General features: G+C 41.3%; 1 protein-coding gene across 2 annotated transcripts in view; it reads left to right on the plus strand.

The window, feature by feature from the left end:
- The window catches only part of LOC128615503 (centrosomal protein of 95 kDa-like), a 33086-nt gene that overhangs the window by 6130 nt on the left and 4023 nt on the right, over positions 1 to 22933 (plus strand). The window contains exons 2-20 of one of the 2 annotated variants that reach the window (XM_053637657.1): positions 181 to 309; positions 2611 to 2718; positions 3779 to 3895; positions 5987 to 6065; positions 8637 to 8755; positions 9592 to 9788; positions 14106 to 14160; positions 14388 to 14455; positions 14827 to 15020; positions 15225 to 15342; positions 15507 to 15621; positions 15730 to 15908; positions 16091 to 16183; positions 16618 to 16771; positions 18201 to 18367; positions 19802 to 19876; positions 20067 to 20219; positions 20720 to 20866; positions 21836 to 21907. In XM_053637657.1, the coding sequence (XP_053493632.1) occupies positions 181 to 309; positions 2611 to 2718; positions 3779 to 3895; positions 5987 to 6065; positions 8637 to 8755; positions 9592 to 9788; positions 14106 to 14160; positions 14388 to 14455; positions 14827 to 15020; positions 15225 to 15342; positions 15507 to 15621; positions 15730 to 15908; positions 16091 to 16183; positions 16618 to 16771; positions 18201 to 18367; positions 19802 to 19876; positions 20067 to 20219; positions 20720 to 20866; positions 21836 to 21907 (2339 nt within the window). The remainder of the gene's footprint in view (positions 1 to 180; positions 310 to 2610; positions 2719 to 3778; positions 3896 to 5986; positions 6066 to 8636; positions 8756 to 9591; positions 9789 to 14105; positions 14161 to 14387; positions 14456 to 14826; positions 15021 to 15224; positions 15343 to 15506; positions 15622 to 15729; positions 15909 to 16090; positions 16184 to 16617; positions 16772 to 18200; positions 18368 to 19801; positions 19877 to 20066; positions 20220 to 20719; positions 20867 to 21835; positions 21908 to 22933) is intronic. The other variant, XM_053637659.1, reaches the window with a different exon arrangement.

Below are 22933 nucleotides of genomic sequence, written 5' to 3' on the forward strand. Positions count from 1 at the left end.
ATGGGTGCAAATAAAGTCATGTGATTGATCTAGGAACACAGACGAATATTGAAGAGCAAAATGTTGTGTTACAAATGACCGGTATATGTAGTAGGTGTTTATCACTGAAACAGATTTTCGCTCCATATATATTTGAGGTACTGAATTTGATTGATTGTGTTTTTATTATCTGTTCCATAGATTGGTTGGATGTGGCCAATGATCTCATCTGCAAGTGTCACATTAACCTGAGGCTACAGAGGCTCACAGAGTGCGATGCCAGTGTGTTCGTGGCCTTATATGAAGCTATCTTGGGAGAAAAAGTCCCAGGTAAATATCTTTTAAAACGACGTGTGAATTTCTAGGTTTTCTGGCATCAGGGAAAAAGTTCCACAGGTTTGATGATGTAAGTGAAAAGATGCCCGGGCTGTCCCAGCTAGGGCTTTCGGAACGAACGGTTTGGGTTTTCATCATATGAAAGGTCAGGTTTGTCTTGATGTTTATTTGATGTATCGTGCATTAATGTGTCGGTGAAAAGGAACATCAGGAGAGTTTACGTTCCCAATCGTACATTAACCAACAAAAAGAAATGTTACAGAGAAATGGGTCGTTATAAGTAAAAGAAAGAAAAGAAAAGTCTGGGATTATCTACAGAAGCAAAAGCATATTTAAGTTTTACTTTCAGTTCTATGGAAACACTGTAAAGTTCCTGTCATTGTGTCACGTGATGTGTGCAAGGGTCACAACATGCTATTGTCCTAATCGGATTAATAGTGGATTATCGTTGTCCATGTAAACGCACTGACTGTAAAGTTCCTATCAGTAGCTGCGTTTACACGGACAACAAGAATCCACTATAAACCCGATTAAGACGATACTGCGATTAAGAAACTAGCATGTAAACAGCAATTTTTAATTACCTGAATCCGATTAAGGTCATACTCGAATTAAGCTCTAATCTAATTAAGACAGGTGGAGTACTCCTGTTTTAGTCGCATTATGGACGTGTATTACAGACATGTACACACCTTAATCACATTATTAACGTCGTGTGAAAGTTTTCACCGCATTTTGCGACAGGACACGATCACACACGGCAGCGCTCAACATTTTACGGCGAACAAGAGAGTTCGGCTGCGTCCCAAACCGCGTACTTGCCTACTATAGGCCTGTGGTGGGGAGAAATACATGTATCTAGGCTACTATATAGATGGTAAGTATGCGGTTTGGGACGCAGCCCACCGCTTCAAGCAGTCGTCTATTAGCACGTACAGCATGACAAATAATTAACCGCACTTGAAGCGTTCGTAAAAAAAATTAAAAATAAAAACACCCAGAACTGTATACGGTACCATAACGAAGACGAACTGTATGTCGATACGTGAATTTCTGGAGGGACGTCGGACGGCGTGGCGCGGTGACGTAATGACGCGGGCTGTTAATCTAATTATGTTCTATAACATGTAAAACGGGAACATGACAGGAGTATTCTAAAAGCGACGCGTAAACACCTTAATCACATTATTATCTTACTCAGAGTAAGGATAATAATTAGATTACTGCTGTCCATGTAAACGTAGTCATTGTGTCACGTGATGCGTGCAAGGGTCACAACACGCTATTTTTTTTATTATTATTATTAATTGAAAATATTTTATTAAATTGATATTACATGCAAGTTAACAATTTCTACATTCACTAACTGACACTTTTCAGCAACTGACTGTGGCTGAATTCCAGATTGCATTTTATGAGGATTTTACTGCATTATTTTGGTACTTGTACTCCATCATTCTGAAAACGGAAGAGCTGAAAACGAATCTCGGGTCATCCCAGGCTGCGGTCACATATGCACGCTTTATTCGGTTAAAATCGAACCCTGGTGCGTTTCAATCCCCTGTGGGAGGAGGAGCAAACCGAGTGCCTGAGCGAGACGACTGCAGTGAGAAAGTGATCCGACCCATTGCAGGAAGTGAACAAACATGCCCTGGATTTTTGGGTTGCAGGATTTTTTTTTTTTCTTTTGTCAATGTGAGCTGCTAAACTGAGCCAAAGACTGAGTGCAGCAGAAGTGCAAGGGGTTCTGGATATTTGGGCTGACAAACGAAAAGAGTATATGAACGTTCGAAGCATAGGGCTATCGTGATGTGATTGATTTTTTTTTTTTTTTTTTTTTTTAAGAAATATAATTACACACTGACTGGAAGCAGCTGATAATGGGTTTTTTTTTTCTCATATAAACAAAAGTTCATTGGTTTTTGTGGACATTAAATAGTCTACTGCGTATATTAGAAATGCCTTTAAAAAAAATCATATGTATATTTTTGTCCTATTGCTGATGTAGAAAGGATCGCTTTCACTCAGATTCAGGTGTGACCCTAAGCACCTTAAGAACTATAGAAGCTACCCAAACGTCAGTAATGAAAAGTATGATTGAATATAAATATAGGAAAGCGAATCTGGAATGTCCCTTTTCTTAAGATTGTGACCGTTATTTTAATTGTATTTTTTTTCCATTGGTTCTGTGGCATATAGACTTCTTCATATTCAAATGCATTTCATCACCTCTGCTAAATCTTCTACAAAAAAAAATTCAATCGGAATTTTAGATTTGTCTGCTTTATTTTTCAGATTACATCGTTGTGCCCAAGAGCCAAGAGGATGACATCCACAACGTACAATCTGTGATTGACTCTCTGGCCTTGGACTATCTCCAGATCAGCTTATCTCACATCACAGGTGCAGACTTGCGTTATCGTCGTGGTTGTATCTCGGTCTGTATTGGGGTGCAACAATACAATTCGCTCATGATTCGGTTCACGATACCGATCCTGATATATTTGATTCTCATTTTAATGAAGAAAAATTTATGACTAAAATGACTCCTTTTTTTTATTTCTGAATCGTAAACACTGCAAAACAATGTGCATTTTTGTCTGTATAAAACAAAATAAATCAGATATTGCTATGAACAGACGTGTAATATTGTAAAGAAAATCTACTACAGGTTCACCGTGTCTTTTAAAATAAAAAATAATTATTTTATATAAAATATATACATTTTTTATAATAGCAGTGCTTGAAATGTCATTTTAACCTGACTTAGAGCTCCAAAGTGGGCTCAAATGCCAGACTTCCACAGCCTCTTTCTCACACACTGTAGACTGCTACTGATGAGACTTGTTAATGGTTATAATGTGGTTTTGTTGCCGTATAACCTATAATGCCGTTCGGTCGTCGTGATCCGGAGCTATCATAAATGCAGACCATTCCTGATGATAGCACAGGCTCTCCGCGAAAGAACGCGATCATGTGACCAGCGTGCTCTCTATATATTTTAATTCTATAGATTGTGCAGATTGGGACTTCTGGTACTGGTGCAATTGAATTAAATTCATGATTTCCGGCATTTGAATCGCACATTTCTACAATGCACGCTGTCACATTTTTGCATTCCGACGCATCGTGCACCCATATCACCATGTTTGCGTCTCGATCCGTTAACACATTTCAGCACGATCACATGTCAACCTCCTGTAGCTATTTATGATTAAGATGGTTAGTCAGGTGAAGCAGTGACGGTGTGTGCCTGGGGCCACTGCATGTTCTGCTGTGTACATACTCAATAGAGCCTCTTGTTTTAGAGGGAACATTGCTGCTTTTGTACAGAGCCAGTCTCTGAGCCTGCCATTTTTGTTAGTTGGGCCAAGCCTCTGTCGGTTGCTATGTGGGTTTTCTTTTTTTTTTTTTTTCCCCTTGTTGTCATCTTTGGTGGTCCAATTACTGCCTGTCTCTATAGGTGAGAACATTGTGAGAGGAGATAAGGATTCCATCCGTAACCTTCTGGAGATTTTCGATGGGCTGCTGGAGTATCTCACGGAGCAGCTCAGTGAGGAAGAAGAGCTCCCCAATGGAGGTGAATATTTTTTTTTTCTTTTGATTATGCTGTGTGTGTGTGGTTTTTTTTTTTTTTTTTTTTTTTTAATATTTATAAGCACATTGTGATTCAGAGTGTGTGAGATTGAGCTGTGGCGTCTTCTGTCCTGCTGATGCACTCATTCATGTATTTCATTCGTAAGCCCACCCGCATGCACGAGCTGGATCTAACTGGCTTTGGAAGCAGCCCAAGCAGGGATTACCGGCGGCTGTTCGGGTATTAAATGATCTCAGTGTGCTGTTGGCCAGGTCATTTCTGACCCTGCTGTGACCCAGTAGATGGCTTTACCTCCCTAATGGGCCGGGCTCAACGCATTACTTTGAATGATGAATGTTGAGGAAGCACTGATGAGGAGTAAAAATATCGGAATAATATTTTCCAGAAATGCTGCATCTTTTTCTTTTTTTTTTTTCTTTTTTTTTTGCACATTCTTAATGCGTCTCATGTGATACTGACTGCCAGTAATTTCTTTCACTGGAATTTTCTACACTGAATAACAAGAGTACAGATAACAGAAAGTTAAGATTTCACAAGATTATTTCCCTAATTAATAAAGCCCCAAAACCGTATATAAATTAAGCGGTAAAACATAATACTCAGCAAGAAAATAAAATTAGAACAGAAATAACGCATAAAAACACAAATACATCATTAAAAAATAAAGAACTGAATATTAAAAAAAAAAATTTCTTTTTATCGAGACGAGTTCCTATCATCATTTCCCAGAACAGTTCACATCTCACTTTTTTCTTTTCTTTTTTTATTATCCCAAATATAGTTCATCAACAATGACATGTTTCCCATCAAGAACGGTGGAGCTGAAAATGAAATTTACACAATTTAACACTTTTCACTTTTTTTTTTATCACCCCAAAGATAGTTGACGAGCAAAGACATGTTTTGTGTCTTGACGTTCACTTCTTTAGTTTGGCACTGTCTCTGAGTGCAAATTGGTACCGTAATATCCACATTATATTGTTCTAGACCGCAGCTTGTGAACGTTCGAAGATGGAATTTCAGATGGAAAGCTGGAAGTCATTGATTTGAATAATAAAAATGAATAACTATAGGTTCTCCCCGTGCTGCGGGGGTTTCCTCCGGGTACTCCGGTTTCCTCCCCCAGTCCAAAGACATGCATGGTAGGCTGATTGGCGCGTCTAAAGTGTCCGTAGTGTATGAATGGGTGTGTGAGTGTGTATGTGATTATGCCCTGCGATGGATTGGCACCCTGTCCAGGGTGTACCCCGCCTTGTGCCCAGTGCTCCCTGGAATAGGCTCCAGGTTCCCCGTGACCCTGATATTTTAATATAATATAATATAATATAATATATAAAAAATATTTATGTGTTAATTAATGAAGAAAGGTGTTGATGAGATAAATGCCCATTACGTTTTAGCTACATTATTCTCATAGCTTCAGTGCAAAAATGAGAGAAGTAAATGCAAGACCCCAAGGGCTCCGTTTTTAAAATAATGTTCCATATGCAAGAAAAAAAGCATAAAATTATATTGTTGTATATTTTTGGTATCTTTGTGGACATTGATGCAGTTGTAATGAGGTACAGAGTGATGTAAGCATAAAAAAAAAATGGATCAAATCATTTAGTCTGTTGTATTTAAGAAGCCTGTTTATGTATAAGTGGCATGGTTTTATTTCGACAGCCGCAAAATCGGTCTGTAAGCAATGGGACAATTTGAGATACTGGTTACGCCGTTCACTCTGACTGTTATAAAGCACCGCATACTGGAAGCTCCTTCCAAAAACGACCGGATAAACAGCTCCTTCTGGAAAACTGCACAACATCCACAAATTCGCACGTCCACAAATTCACCAACACCTTCTGAACACTGGGAATAGACCGTTCAACAGCACCGTGACGTAGTTTAGTCAGTGTACGACAGTAGAATCAGTGACCCAAGATGTTTGTTTTGGCTATCGCAGCTTAATATTCAAAGTTACACAGTGTAAGTAATGTCGTCGCTCTATACACAAAGAGTCCCGTGTTAGTACATTTTGTCCTGATTCGGTGTAGGTCCTCATGTGCTCTGTCGCTCTCTTTGTCCCTACAGAGCTCAGCGGTACGGTCCACCCTGCCGAAGCACAGGAGCAGGATAAAGAGGAGATGTCGTCTCAGATCTCTAGCACACAGTGAGGCCTTCGCACTACGCATACAAACACACGGACCATTTTTTTTTAAAAATCACATGGCCGATGAATGTTCTTAATAGCGCCGTGACGTTTTTCTATCAGGGCTGCGTTGTTTGCAATGACAGCAGAGTACAAACCGGTTTAAAAATCCTGTTGACGGGACAGCCTTGTGATTTAGGTCGAGTCAGACAGTATGAGGAAGCAGGAACCAGTTTGGTGTCTACATTGCGTACATTTCCTTTTAATTCCTGGCTTCTCAATAAGGGCCAGAGTGGAGGTGATTTTTATTTATTTTTATTTTTTTGTGACTATAATTTATAATAGATATTAATTTGTCAGCCTTTAACAGTTTACCTCACAGGATCAGTAAAATATGTCTGTCTGTACGCTGTAAATATAGGAATTGTAGCAATGTTACTGATCGGAAGTTCGGGGGTTCAAGCTTCAGCGCTACCAAACTGCCACTGTTGGGCCCTTGAGCAAGGCCCTTAACCCTCTCTGCTCCAGGGGCGCTGTATCATAGTCGACTGCACTCTGACCCCAACTTTCTAACATGCTGGGATATGCGGAAAAAAAAAAAAAAAAAGAATTTCACTGTGCTGTAATGTATATGTGACTAATAAAGACTCATTATTATTATTATTATTATTATTATTATTATTATTATCATTACTTCATATGAAAGCAACTTAAGTTTATCGTCTCATGAATTAAAGTTAGTCAGTAGTGTCGACGTTTAGCAAAACCTGAGAGGCTGTCATTCATTGCTGGGTAGGGAGAAAAATGTCTTTACAAACAAGCTGTAGTGAATGCAGTGGAACCAGTTCTGGTGGTGCTGTAGCTTTTTACTCCATTAGTCATAATGCACAGTCTGGAACGTCAACAAAAAGCACCTAAACCAACAAGCGAAGCTTTTCAGAGATTCATGTCTACATTAAAACAATTCGAAAGGTCTCGAAACAGCCTCACAGTAGTGTTCTAGGAAATCGATCAACGACGGGGTGGTGCGATGTGAGCCAAAGCCGAGTTACTGACTACCTTTACATGGACAGCGGTAATCTAATTATTGCCCTTATTCTGAATAAGACGATATTCTGATTAAGGTGTTTACATGAGTGGCTTTTAGAATATTCCTTACATGTTCCCGCTTTACATGTTATCGATCAACGGCACACGTTACATTCCCACGCCACGCTGTCCGACGTTCCCTCCAGAATTTCACGTATCGACATACAGTTCGTCTCAGTTATGGTATCGTATACGGTTTTGGGTGTTTCATTTTTAATTTTACAAAAGCTTCAAGTGCAGTTAATTATTCGTCGTGCGAATAGACGACTGCTTGAAGCCGTGGACTGCGTCCGAAACGGCATACTTGCCTACTATATAGCAGCTGAGATGCATGTATTTCGCCTACTATATAGCAGGTAAGTACGCGGTTTGGGACGCAGCCGTGCTCTCCCGTTTGCCGTAAAACGGTCGCGCGCTGCCGTGTGTGATCGTGTCCTGTCGCGAAATGCGGCGAAATCTCCCACACGGCGTTAATGGTGTGATCAAGGTGTGTACATGTCTGTAACGCACTCTGATAATACGACTAGAACAGGAATACTCCACACGTCTTAATTCCATTTGTGTTTACTTCGAGTATGACTTTAATCGGATCAAGGTCATCAGTAATCGCTGTTCGCATGCTAGTTTCTTAATCAGAGTATCGTCTTAATCGGGTTAATATCGGATTATTGTCGTCCATGTAAACGTACTGACTGTTACTGACTCGAAGTTGATTCATTTCCAATAATAGCATGTCCAGAGGTGTTTTATTCCTCTTCTACCGCAGCAATTGGCAACGATTACAATTAGTAAATCATTAATTAACTAACGTTTAAGGATCATTTGTATCCATTTATAGCTCCATTTCAGATAATGTCGTTTCTGTTATCACTTACATTATAGCAGCTATAAACAGTTATTCCCTCACCCGCTCTCTTCATGTTTGCCATCGCAGCTTTCCATGTCACCAAAGAATCCACCAAGTCCGGAAGACTCAGAGCTCTGACACTGGAGGCTGCTTTCATAAACAACTCCATTACAGAAAACTTCACCATATCAACTATATTATACTTTGTATATTTTCTTTCGAAAAAAAAAAAAAAAAAAAGTATTTATCAGTTTATTATTAGACTTCTTCTCTGTGAATGAGCTGTTACCATAGAAATGATAAGGTGTTAGAACGGATATGTCGATATAAACCTGTGATTCGCGTTGTAGCCGACAGAGCTGCTTTAATAGAAAATCAAACGACACCTTCTGACCAATCAGATTTGAGAGTTCAACAGCGCTGTGGTATGAAGTGTGAGTAAAACAAAGAGAAGAGGATTAAATTAGTTACTTGAGAAGTATTATAAGAACGGATGTAACAAATAATAACGCGAAATAGAAAAACGAACGCCATACAATTCCATGAGAAGAAAAACAATCAGTGATATAAGCTTGATGTTAGGAATATGTGGCCATCATCTGTTTATCTGTTTTTCTGCCTGCCTCATTTCTTCATTATGATCATCTTGATTTCAGTTCTGCTGTCCAGTCCAGTAAATACTCCCTCCATTCCTGGAACGGGGACGACTCGGAGTCAACCGCCGAGCTGATTCTTTTGGGCGATTCAGCCCGCACGTTCACCTCGAAGCAAGAAGGTGCACATGATTTCTCCTCAAGCCAGTACTAATTTACAGTACAGCTTTCCTTCCATCTCTCTGTCCCTTCTGCTTTATTTACCCTTTGATTCCAGGCTAGAAACTTGGAAAGTCTTATAGGAGTATAGGATGCTAGGTCTTGGTAGACGTCCCACACATACTAGTGTCCGTGAGAAACCAGTAGCGATCCTTCTGCTATATTTGTTAAGGCAGAAAAGCCGATATTCATGCTTGACAGCCTTTTTCCATCTTTGCTTCATGCTTCTGAGCAGTACCAGACACATTAGCTGTGACTGGCTCAGTAGCGCAGCAAGGCCGAGCTCCCTGATTTCCATACTGTGGTATTTTAATCAACCGCTTAATGAGGGGGTTTTTGTTTGTTTGTTTGTTTGTTTGTTTGTTTTTTTAAAGCACTCTGAGCAAGAATTATTTCCTTTCAAGCTGAAATCAGAGATTTTTTTGCTAATGATCATAAAGTGCTTATTAAATCAGAGACTGGCCGGTTTTATCATAACTGTAGTGAGTGCTGCATGTTTATAGACGTTTGTAGCCTTTAATTGTTTTCTCTCTTAAGGATTGACATAATACGTTCATTAAATCAAGTTATGTAAACGCTAATGTTTTTCAGTCGCTTAATACATTAAAACTGTCTCTTATATTTTTAGAATTCATGTAGTTCTCGACTAAAGCCTTCTTAACTACTGATTTTTGTTCTAAAATCGGTCCTTAGGTGTACATTTATAGCTCGTGATGTCAACCTTAGATGTACATTTACTGATGAAACATATAAATCGGATGCTTAACACCTTTTTTTTAAAAAAAATTTTCTCTTTCAGTGCGCCCACACCCGCTGCCCTCAGTCGTTTCTATTGAAAAAGCTCCCAGTGACCTCGACCCACCCACGGCTCAACCCCCTCAGCAGCACCAGCCGTTCCACTCAGCCATTCCTCTGCAGCCTCCCAAACAGACCACACCGCATCCACTCCCGTCATCACTGGATAATGAGGGAGATGCAGAGGGGACAAACAAACAGGTAAGACCTATACAGGGCTTTTGTTTTCAAGTTTTAAAGCTAGGCACGTTTTTCAAGTTTTATCTGAAACCAAACGGGGAGCATACAGTTCAACTCAGGAATCTGTACAGAATCTTGATTCGCTCAAAGCTGGACTATGGAAGCAGCGATTACGGATCAGCCAGGAGATCATATACACCACTTTTAGATACCGTTCTCCACCAAGGTATTCGACTGGCCTTAGGAGCACACACAACGTCACCAATTCAAAGTTTGCGTTTACGTGGAAGCCAGTGAACCTTCCTTGGAAACCAGACGCCTAAAGCTGGCCCTAGAATATGCAACCAAACTGAAAACAAATAAAGAAAATCCAGCCTCGCCAGCAGTTTTCTCAACTCAACATCCAGTACTATATGAAAGAAAACCCAAGTCCCATTCGTCCATTTGGCCCACGTATAAAAACCCATCTGGAGAACCTGACGGTGACCCCCCCCCCCGAACGAGAAATGAAAAATCCAAAACTCATCCGAATGAGTATTACCAACAATTCCTGGCTATAAGAGCAGTGTTCCCACAACATATCCCAATATACACAGACGGATCCAAATCCGGAACTCAGGTGGCAGCAGCCTTTGCAACAAGTCAGCTGTGTCAATGCATACACATCTCTGACCAAAGTTCAGCTTTTACTGCAGAGCCAAATGCTTTATTACTATCACTGATGTTCACTGAGACTGTTCCACAGAAATCCTTCTTTTTAAACAAATTGTCCTCTCTAGAATCAAAGAATTTTAGTATTATTTTCTGCTGGGTATCCGGTCACTCGGCGATCTCTGGTAATGAACAAGCAGATAGAGCTGCCAAACAAGCATTATCCTCAGAACCAGTCAAATGCTCTATTCTGTTCACAGGCCTAAAACCAACATTAAACGTACACACTGAAAACAAACGGAAGTCGGAATAGGATCAGTGTTTAAACAACAAATTACGGGAAATAAAGACAAGACACGTATTCCCTTTTAACGATCGCTGGGATCAAGTCACTTGCACTCGATGCCGGATAGGACACGCAAAGCTCACACACCAATTTTGACTTTTTATCTGGAGAAAATTCACCACAGTGCACATCCTGTCAGAACCCACTACCTATTAAACATGTCTTACTGGACTGTAACGCACTTTTGACACTTCCGTTGACACTTTTGAAAAGGTTTTGAACCAAGTAAGTCCAAACTTGGGTTTAAGCTAAGTTTTTAAGGGAAAAAATGAATCTTAAACACCTTTTCTAGTTTTCCTCTTGAATAACTAAACCTGCTCTCGTCATGAGTATAGCCATAGAAGCTGGCATGGCGTTAAAAAGGAAAGCAAGAAAAAAAAAAAGAATGGGTCATGAGAAATATTTATTTACTTACTTTTTTTGTTTGTTTGTTTGTTTTTATTAGTTTGAACTTCAAATTCAATAGATCAAATATTGCTATTTATGATTTTATTTAAAAGTGAATTATTTTAATTTTTTTAAATGTACAGAATAATTAATGTAAAAAATTAATGTTTACAGTTCATTTTAATTCAAATGAATAATTTTTTTGTTGTAAACATTAGTAATAGTGCGACTGAAATTTTTAGTTAGAAAGTTATATTATTATATATTATATTATTAGTATAAGTTAGATTTTTTTGCATGATGTACATTTTTTTTTGGCCATATTTTACTCTAATACATTTTTTGTTTGACCTTTTTGTGGTAAAGAATTGTATAATCATTAATGAAATTGGTTATCATTTTTTGATTAATTAAATTACTACTTTTAATGACTGTATTTATAGTGTATTACTCCAGCAGTTACAGTAGCTCCTGTTTATTTTTTTGGCCAACATAACCTCATATAATCAGAGGTGGTACAAATATCATACAAATGAATGAGACTTTCTGATGACTCTCCTCACACTGCGTCAACGCCACAGACACTCCTGAACACACCCTAGGGTTTCCCGTACACTTCACCTGTCTCAGCTGTGTGGACATCTGTGATGTTGTAACATGCCATAACAAAGCAACCCACTAGTTTAGCTTGGTGTTTTCCCAAGAGCCTAAACTCATAGTTTCCTTGCTGAAAGGAATCCCAGAGAAAGGGATTGCTGCATCGAAAGGAAAAACCATGCTTATTGAAACAACTCGATGAGGTCACTTCTGTTGTTATGTGGTTAAAAAGGACTGCGGATCGCGTCATAGTTTCACTCGGCAGTAGCGCACACACACGCACACATCGAGCTGCTGCTGTGCAAGACCTGAGAAACACCCACTTCTGAGGTAGGTGTTTGGATAAGCAAATGAAGAGCGCAAAGGGACATGCAAACATTCAGGCAGGACAGGAAATTAAGTCTGGTGTCAAGCTTGTGCCCAGTCCGTCACCATGCACGCATATAAGTTATTGGTTTGTTTACTGATTACAGGGATGTACTATGAATATTTAGACTTTTGCTTAGGATCGGGATGTACTATTTATGTGCAATCGCTGTGTGTGACGTCGCTCAGTTTGGTCATGTTTATATCTATATTAATTTAGATGTATTGATTCGGAACATGGTGGGTAGTATTGCTGCCTCACAGTTCCAGGGTCCCGGTTCGAGCCTGAGCTCGGGTTACTGTGTGTGCACATTTTGCACGTTCACACTATAGTGTGTAGGTTTCCTCCAGGTTCTCTGGTTACCTCCAACCTCCCAAAAGCATGTCTGTAGGTGGACTGGCTTATCTAAATTGCCCCTAGGTGTAAATGTGTGTGCGCAGTGTACACAGTGATGGACTGGGGTCTTGTGCCCAGTCATGGATTAGGGATCCACCACAACCCTGACCAATCCAGAAGATTAGTTTCAGTGTTTCAATGGTGGCACAGTGGTTAAGGCTCTAGGTTACTGATCAGAAAGTCAAGCCCTAGCACCACCAAGCTGCCACTGTTGGCCTCTTGAGTGAGGACCTTAACTTTCTACGGATAGTGGTAGCTCAGACATTGGACGACTGATCGGAAGGTAGATCAGAAGAATCACCAAACTTTATAGAGGATGTTCACCTGGATTTTTACTTCGTAGCAAATAAAGAAATCACAGATATGACACGCAACAATTTTTGTTTAATAGCTAAACATTCTGGCTTCACGAAACATACCTCAAACTAATTAAATAAAATTGTTTTAATTAGTGCCATTTTTTTTTATTTTCCAGATCAAGTAAAGGAAATAATTATGGACTCACTCAGTGTTGAGGAAGTAATTATGGCAGCACCTTGTAATTTGCATTTGTAAAACAAATACCAGCACAAGTCTAAAATGCAAATTAGTCTGCAGTTAAAAGAGGGTGCTTACATTAACGCCGCGTGGGGGTTTTCACCGCATTTCGCGACAGGACACGATCACACACGGCAGCGCGCGACCGTTTTACGGCAAACAGGAGAGCACGGCTGCGTCCCAAACCGCGTACTTACCTGCTATATAGTAGGCGAAATACATGCATCTCAGCTGCTATATAGTAGGCAAGTATGCCGTTTCGGATCAGTCCACGGCTTCAAGCAGTCGTCTATTCGCACGTGTCACGTGACAAATTATTAACTGCACTTGAAGCGTTCGTAAAAAAATTAAATAAAAACACCCAAAACTGTATACGGTACCACAACGAAGACCAACTGTATGTTGATATGTGAAATTCTGGAGGGACGTCGGACGGCGTGGCGCGGTGACGTAATGACACGTGCCGTTAATCTAATTATGTTCTATAACCTGTAAAACAGGAACATGACAGGAGTATTCTAAAAGCGACTCGTAAACACCTTAATCACAATATTATCTTACTCAGATTAAGGTCAATAATTAGATTACCGCGGTCCATATAAACGTACAGTCAATGTTTGTGACAGAAAACGAAAACCAGCACAGAAGAGAACGAGGTTACAGTGGGTTAAAGAGAAGCAATCATGGAGTGTGGATGATTGGATCACAGTGATATTCAGTGATGAATCAGAGTGAAGTGCATGCCTTAAAGAATTAAGGCCGTCATAAAAGTCCAAGGAGGAGCAACAAAGTACTAATTGTGATCTCTTCCCCCCCCCCCCCCCTTGATCTAGAAAAAAAATATGCTATAAATTAAAACAATTGAATTATACTTGTTTGAGGTATGTTTCACGAAACCATAATGTTCAGCTATTAAACAAAAATATCTGTGATTTGTTTATTCGCTACGAAGTGAAAAACCCTGGTGAGCATCCTCTAAGCGTGGTGATTCCATCATTTTTGCCAGCGGTTGTACGTGCCTAGTTCATGAGATATGTCTCTCTGCTCTCTCTTACAGAATGGTCATTCTCCTAAGTGTAACGGTGTTCAGACTAACGGGATCCACACTTCTGGTATGCCTCAGATTCGCCTTGCCACTGTGTTTAATCTCCGACGTTAACAGACTGACCTTTTATTATCCCGTTTAGTACACGTGCTGAGCTTTTAACATAGATTTGGCATGAACTGTTACTGAAATGTCTGTGTGTTTGAATTATGCTCACACCCATTATATAGTAATTAGGGATTAATATTGCTCGTACATTGCAGTCATGATAAGTAACAGTTTGTTTGTCTCTAGCAGAAAGCGAGAGGTCTGTGCCGAGTCTGAAAGAAACACAGCCTGAGGCTCCCAAAGCACAAGTGGAGGTGGGATATGGATGTTTTTAACATCTATGGCTAAGATATTTACTTCAACAGAAAACGGGAAAACGGAGTTGCTACAGAATGTTTTTGTCACAATCAGAAAGGGAAATGCATTTAAACTGCTCCGAGTATTTATTTATTTATTTATTTATTTATTTTCCCCTTCCTCTCATTATTGGTAGCTTAACATACACTATTTGACTGATACTGATTTTTGTTCATTTTGATATCTATGAGATGTACCCTGCTAAGGTTTTCTGGTTAGCAACTTTGTATAAGTACTAATGTCTTGTTAATATTGGTGTATGCAACCATTTGCATTCTGTGTCTAAGCACTCTTATTTGACGTGAAACTGGCCATCTCTTTCTCCCAGAGTGGTAGAGAGGGAGCACGGCGTGTCCTGTTCCACACTCAGCCGGACGTGCCGGTCCCGTACGTCCCACGTGAGCACAGCCAGAGAGAGGACACGCGCGCGCACGGCCGAGCGGAAGAGGGGCAGAGCGATGAAGAACGGCTCCACGGCTCCAGCTCGTCGTCTGGAAGACGGAGGAGCCATAGGAGCAGGAGGTGGGGGGCTGAGTAAAGGGCGCATGCACTCAAACGAATAGAACGAGTCGAGCGCTACTGAGGACGTTTTCAACAGTTGAAAATATCCTCTGTGAGCCTTCACGTGTCTTCATTTGTGTTATATGAATTACTACTAGAGACATTCTGACATAAAGCTCGCTCGCTCTCTCTCTCTCTCTCTCTCTCTCGCTGTTTTTGCCTCAGGCTGGCAGAGGAAAGTGAGGACCCATTATCACGGCGCAGTCAGAAGAACAAACAGGCCGAGCAGGAGCTACACGAGATGTCAGAGAAACTCGCTCGCCGTCTCGAGGAGCTCGATTTAGTGAGTGTCTAGTGTGTGGGCTTAAGCAGCGGTTACATCAGACTTTTGCCTCAGTGTCTTGTTTTTCCTGTGGTGGAGCAAATTAATTTTTTTTTAAAATTCAGTTTTATGTGAAGAGCGTGCTTTTTGTGACGTCCATTTATAAGTTTGTCTCGCTCGTTCAGATGCTGAAGAGGGCTCTGGGGGAGACCGGGGACGTGTCAAAGCCTGCAGAGGAGGACAAACACTCCCACCACAGTGACAGCGTCATGGAGTGCAGACGTGCCCCCAGACCCACAGGTACTTCTTGCACTTTTCTTTCTTCTTTCTCTAGCTTTCACGTCTCTTCATCATTTCACGAACGGTATTTCCCAAGACATTGTGATGTAATGTTACTTCCGTATACAGACAAGGCCGGTGTGGACAGACCTCCGCGCACACGCTCCCTTTCTCCTTCTCCTCCTCCTGTACGTCCTTCCAGTCAGAGCATGCTAGAGGGCGCTCCGATCTCGGACACGCGGCAGCACACGGCCCAGAGGCGGCACGACAAGCTCCGACCCTTTCAGGACCAGCGCAGAAAAAGCCAGGTCAGACAGAGGCTAGATATAGCATACCGCTTTGTCAACTGTTTGTCACTGAATAGTATCTTTTGCCCAGGCTTGGGCTTGTGAGTTCTATGGAATTATTACTTGGGTAAAGAAAGCATCTTGGTTTTTGCAGTGTTTGTGGTGTACTGTAGCGATGTTGTCTTTCTCGTGTTGGCCTCTAGATGGTGGCTGAAGCTTATGAGGCAGAGCTGAAGAACTTGGACGAGCAGCAGAGAATAGACTTGGCCATCGAGAGACTACGAGCTCAGGAGGCTGTAAGGACTTCTGGACTATACTATCTCATTTATGAGTTATATAATATACTATACACGTTATATATATATATATATATATATATATACACATGTTGTCCTTATATTTGTACTCAAAAAAGTTAATGTATAAATATATAGAATTTAAGTCTTAAAATGTATTGGGGGAGGGGAAGAGAAATGAGGTTTTGTTAAGCTGCAAAAGTCTAAAACCCCCAAATATAAAGAAAAGTACAAATTAATCTGTGGTGTATTTGGAGAATATTATTTCTTTTTTGTCATTGTTCATAGATTGTCATTTATACTACACTAATGGAAATGATTATATGTACTGTCCATCGTGTAAAATTAGTCCATTTCTAAGTAAATTCACTTTGTTGTTGCGCATTGTGTAAATGTGTAAATGAAGAAACCCTTTCATGTCGTCGTTCATGTAGGAGCAGGAGTACAGGGAGGCCGTACGCAAGGAGGCATCTCGCGCTTCGAAATCTCATAACTACAGATCTAAATCGACGCTCTCGAACAAGAGTCCCCGCTCCAAATATGGAGCTCCCATCCGACCGCGAGCCCAGACCCGCAAAACAGCCCCACGTAAGCGCTCTAATCCTCCTTTTATATCGCAGCACAGGTTGGACAGGTGTGTTGCGTCACTCGCTGTATTCCTGTATCATACAAGCGGCCGTATTCGAGATTTTCACCCTACGCTGAGCCGTACGTCTCTTCTGTGCTCCTGATGAAGGTGGTGTTTAGGATTTGACTGTGAGAGGTGAAGTGCATTGTCGGTCTTTCCTGCAGGACTCCATGGAATTCCTGACTGTGAAATAACTCGTGCATTGTAAAATCAGAAATATTACACTTTCGTGTCCCGTTTTGCCAAATGTGGCACATTTCAAGGCTGATCATTTTTTAATTTTGGTTCCTTGGAGCCTTCTTAGTTACCGGCTATTTTTATAAACTTGCGTCTAGCCAGGAAACGATTACTGTACCCCTGCTCATCATGCAATTATATGATCAGCCAATCACGTGGCAGCAGTGCAGTGCATAAATGCACACGGGTTGGAGTATTTTAGAAACCGCTGATCTTCTGGGATTTTGGACACACACTCTAGAGTTTACATAAATATGGTGCGGAAAAGAAAAATCTATCCAGCGAGTGCCGGTTCCGTGCGGCGGAAATGCCGTGTTGACGCGAGAGGTCGGAGGAGAAATGTTGTTTGGTGTTTTTTCCAGTCTCCACCTCACTATAGCCTCAGATTCTCGGCTGATGGGATTGGTACCCGTTGTCTTCTGATGTTGTAGCCCATCTGCCCTTAAGGTTTGATGTGTTGTGTGTTTTTTGAGATGCTTTCCTGCTCACCACGATCGTAAAGAGCGGTTCTTTGTATGGGAAGCCAAACAGCTCAAAAGCTGGTCCAATCTGAGCTACTCGGAAGAACCGTGCCGCGCAGACCGAATACCTGTGCGACCCACTGGGTTTCGCAGCGTGAACCACTCGACAGCAGCAATTGATCGAGACCTCTGAAGTCTGAAGAGTTTTCTTGTGCTCACAAAACCGTTTTCTGCTGTGTGTCTATCATTTTTTTTTTTTTTTTTTTTTTTTTTTAGTATGTCATGTCTACTTCTTTCAAGGGCTTCGTCAATTCCGTTAAAAATTTTAGGACTATTAAAATAGTTTCAAATATTCTGCTAGCCCCGTGTGCCATCTGTTCTAGGAACGGTTGACTCAAACGAATTTGCGCTGCGCTGATCAGTGGGTCGCGCAAGTGCCGTGACTCGAGGCCAAAATGGTCATTTAAAACCCGCCCACGCCAATGGATCACGCTTTCCTGTCAACTCGAACTAGTCTCTCTCTCTCCTCAACAATGCCTAGACTTCCGAATTATTAAACAATAAATGAATTTGGTCAAGTTAGCTCATGTATTAACCGACATCTGTTAAAAAGGTAAACCAATACACCTGTATTGATGGTTTATTCAATAAAATGATTCCAGATAAATGAGCAAAATGATTTTGTGTGTAGTACGGGTGAAGGAGAACGACTTGTTGCCAGCTCTGTTGGACGACTTCCCTCCTCTGCAGTTCTCGCCTCACACTATGTCCCGCATGTGGAAGCAGCAGCTCCGGCAGGTCGACCAGCTCAGTGCTCTGGCCAACCAGCACAAACACACACGCAAACACACCCATCAGGTGAGAACAACCCCGAAAAGCACGCGCGCAAACTCGGCCACAAGGTTCGAACGGAATTGCGCACACACTCGGTGGATTCGATCCTTTATAGTCACTGTGATATATGATAAGAATGGATTATCTGATCATTACACCCATCGTGGTTGTGTTCTGGAATCTTACTGGTCAGAAGGTGTTGATTGAATATCGTATGGCAGCGGCTAGGGCCGGGCGATTTGAAAATTTCACATCACGATACTTGAGGACATTTCTACGGTATCACGATATATAGTTTAGCTAACAAACTGGCTGCAAAACAGTAGTTTTTTTTTTTAAGTTAGACGATACTTTAATATTTACAAAGACCAAGAAGATTAGGTAAAAAAAAGACATCAGATCAACAGCATCCATTCAGTACCGTTTAAACAAAAAAAAAACATCACCGTACCAACGATATCTCAGAAAAGCGTATCGCGCGATCATGTATCACAATATCGACATTATATCGATATATCGCCCTGCCTTAACAGCAGCTCTGACAGTCGTGCCAGCTGTAATTCAGATCACAGATTTGTACTAATGTGCACTTTCTAATGTTATGTTTTCTATAATAATTTCTACAGTAACAGTTCATTCACAGGGACTTGCATACGGTGCATGTTCTATATAATGTAAGCTCAGTGGTAAACAAATAACGTTCTCCAGTTCCAGCGTTCCGCCATGGAAAAGTCCTTTCCGCTTTATTAGCAACGTCAGCGACTGGCCCTAGCTGCTGTGACCTCGGTCGTAATACGAACCAAGTCGTGTCGTGGCTGTTCCACGACATTCAACATCCGACATAACATTCGGTAATAAATGAAAACGTGTAAATGAATTGTTGACGCATGGTACAGATGTGGTATACGAGAGAGAAAGCTTTTCTAGATTTGATGTTATTGGACAATGATCCCATACACCAGAGGTTCTCAACCTTTAACTAAAGGGGTCTGAAAATTGGTAACACAGGTCTGCACTGACCGCTAGGTAAAAGTCAGGCTAAGCTCCGCCTCTCCTCAGCAAAAAGAAAATGCAGAAGGAGAGAGAATGTGGAGTTTTTCATTTATGTACATTCTATTTGAAAAGCAATAAAATACACCCGAGTACACAAATGATGCCCTGTCTGTTTTGTTTTGTTCTTGAAAACAATTTGCACCCCCTTCCGACCCCCCCCCCCCCCCCCCCCCCCGTGTTGAGAACCACTGCCATACGACAATACCCCCCTCGCTGATTATTTCCCTATAACAGCAGACCCTTAAGAGTTTTATTCCTTAGTTATTGCCAAAACGTCTTAATTTTGTGATCTTGTACTACGTTATGTCGTTCACAGAGCTGTGTTCGATTTTAAAGCTTCCTGCTGATGTGTTCAGTGTATTAGACATGTTCACAGTTTCTTTTTTTTTTATTTTTTTATAACAGGTAGAGGAGGCCCAGAAGAGACACGACCTGCTCGTGGATATCATCCGCAAAGAGCAGGAGCACAATCATCGCCTGGTGAGCACACACACACACACACAAACACAATTTTAGTGTCCTTGTGAAGCAGCTACAATTGCTATGTCGTTGGAAGAAAAAAAAAAAAACACATTTTGAGTTAAACGGTGCTTTAAAGAAAGAAAGGAACTCTTTTTTTTTTTTTCCTGCATCTAACTTGATCTCCGTCTCTCTCTCTCGTCTTTCACAGAAGGATTTCAGAGAAAGAATCCAGCAGCAGAAGTCTGCGCAGAATAAACTGCGGGACCAGAGGCAGCAGGTGGCCCGCGCCCGCAAATACCACAGCGATTACCATGTGCAGCTGCGTGCCCGGCTCCTCCGAGCCCGCACGCGAGAGGAGAGGGTGAGTCACACTTCAGCTATGTCTCCCTCTGTTCGGGACACTCTCAGTCAGGAGGATATGAGGAACAGAAATCCCAACCTCAGCACTTCCTTATGTCTAATTTACCGAGTACTGACTCCATCAAGCAGGCATGCTTATCCACGTCTTAAAACTCTCATTCTCTGTTCGCGTCACGTGATCGGGCTAACATCAGGATGAAGGGTAATTGCTTTGTTTAAGCAGTCGTATTTTCGAATGTTGTTTTTAATGGCACAAAAATCTAGAAAAAAAAATGGTTTTATACGTTGGCTGTGCATGACGGATCACGCAATCGACAGCAAACAGTGCCGCTAGACAAGCGCCCACATACCGCTAGCTCCTGTTGGTTCCGAGCACGAGCGGCTTTAACCTTGTGTACGATGGAAATCTGTACATCTCCAGTTATCCGGTGAAAGGTCAGGTACTTTGGGCATTGGGAGAAGGTCTGATGTGTTGCTTTGCGTCTCTGCGTGTGCACGCAGATGTTTCAGCAGGTGTTTGAAGAGGGTCTGGAGCTGCAGAAGGCCCGTCTGAGGGAACAGCGCGCGTACGCTAAAGAACAGCGTCAGGAGCACGCACGCAAACACAAAGATGAGATTGAGGCCATGGAGAACTACTACAAGGACCAGGTAGAAACTTTTTCCATGTTTCCATGTCTCATAACAGTTTGCCTTCACACTGGTTGGGTTGGTAACTGACCTCCGTACTCCGTCACTTCAATCTGTCAATCAATACCACCGCCAATACGCCCACCGCCGAGCAGATCACATCTGTGAGTGGACAATCTTCAGAACAGTAGTAACACTCACTCACAGTGCTAATACCGGCAGCTCATTTGGTTTTAGTTCAAGTTTCCGTCTTTTGACAAGAAACAAATAGTCATTTTAGTTATGTTTTAGTCCTTTAGCGTTTCAGGCTTTAGTGTTAACGTCCACCTTAATCCAGATCAGTTTGAAAGCGCCTCTCTTTCTCTGCGTTTTGGCCTTCTCTCCACACTGACACGGCGTTTCTGTCCAGAGCTTTTTTCGAAAACGCTCTCCCAAATGGAAAAATTTGAAAACGCCCTTTTTGGAACTGAGAAAACGGGAGATATTCAAGAAACTGCGACGTATTTTCAGTCATGTGACCCATCCGGCTCAAAACAAACAAGACGGTGGACGACGCTGTCCCGCAGTCGATGTGCCTGCTGTCCAGTTTGATAGCGTCGTTAAAGATTAACGCCACTTTGTACAACCTTCAGACTGCATTTTTTTTTATTTTTTTAAATAAACTGAAAATGAAAACGCAGTTTTCAGATCTATCCGGATTAACGTGGATGTAGCCTCGGTGTAGATTTAGTTGACTGAAAACCACAGCGATATCGTTTGATGAAAATTAAAGCTGACCTTTAAAAACCGTGGTGAAGTGAGCTTACAGCTACAGCTTTTCAAATGCTGGCATTTGTATTGATTTGTGAAGTGACCTTGAGTGTGGGCAAGGCATTATATAAGTATAAAATGGAACGAAACAAAAAATTCGAATGAATTTGACTCTCATGTAACATTTGCCCTCCTTATCTCATTCGTTTCTCAAATATTTTTTTTTCTCTGCCCGTTTAGTTTTCCATGCTGGCTGAAAGACTCGCCCTGGAGCGTCAGGAGAACCAGGTGCGGAAGAAAGCCCAGGAAAAGGTGAGTTATGATTCGCTTAAAACCCGTCATCAATACCAATACCCAGCACGTGTTCGGCTTGAAACGTCTATTTAAAAAAAAAAAAAAAAAAAAACAGCTAGACCTGCATGGTTGATCGTCGGCTATTGAGAAAACGGACATCTTTTGAGTAAGAAAGCTCACCAGCATTCCCGAATACCCTCTTCCGTCCAGAGACCCGCTGCCTGTCCAGATACATCACACAGCTGCTTGTAACGGGGGGCGATATTTAAAAAAAAAAAAAAAAAAAAAATCATATTGTGAACATTTCCATGATGGACAATGTGTATCACAATATACAGCGTAGTCCCTGCGCTAATCTCAGAAAAGTGTACTGTGCCATCATTTACTATCATTTATATCGATCTTTTACTGTGTTAATGTCAAGCACTAGTTGCTTCGTTTACTCTTTCACCTCTGGTGATGGTAGGTATGGACAGGATACGTTCGACATTATTTTTATCAGTCTCACGGCATGGTTATGATCTCAAAATATTACAGTAACGCGTTATATATATATATATTTTTTTTTTTTCCATTTAGCAAACCTCATTTCCCTAAATACTTGTTTCATCAAGGTCCTAAACGCTCAGCTGTTGCCTAACATGAAGACATTTATACAGTAATGTACAGAGTAATGTTGTAGAAATAGAAATCAACCCTCCAGCAGCAGATCAAAGGTAGCATATGTTCAAAACCTAAAAGCATGTACATTCACTGGAGTTCTTCGGCGGTTCAGCCTTTCACACCTTGCACTTTTATGTATCTCTAATGTGCGTTCAGTGTCCATTTGCGACGGGATTTTGTAACGGATATAGTTGACTAGGCAGTAGGCGCTTGATGTTGATTGCAGCAGTGCATAAAAAGTGGCGTGTTGAAACTGGTTCACTTTTTTTTTAATAAATTGTACATGGGAGCATACGTAGTGGAAGGAAAGACTCAAGTGAAAGCCACAAAGTCCATGTTAGTAAGTCAGCTTGCATACTCAAACCTGCATGCTAGATGAGA

This window comes from Ictalurus furcatus, chromosome 12 (assembly GCF_023375685.1).
Source record: "Ictalurus furcatus strain D&B chromosome 12, Billie_1.0, whole genome shotgun sequence".
Classification (NCBI taxonomy): domain Eukaryota; kingdom Metazoa; phylum Chordata; class Actinopteri; order Siluriformes; family Ictaluridae; genus Ictalurus; species Ictalurus furcatus.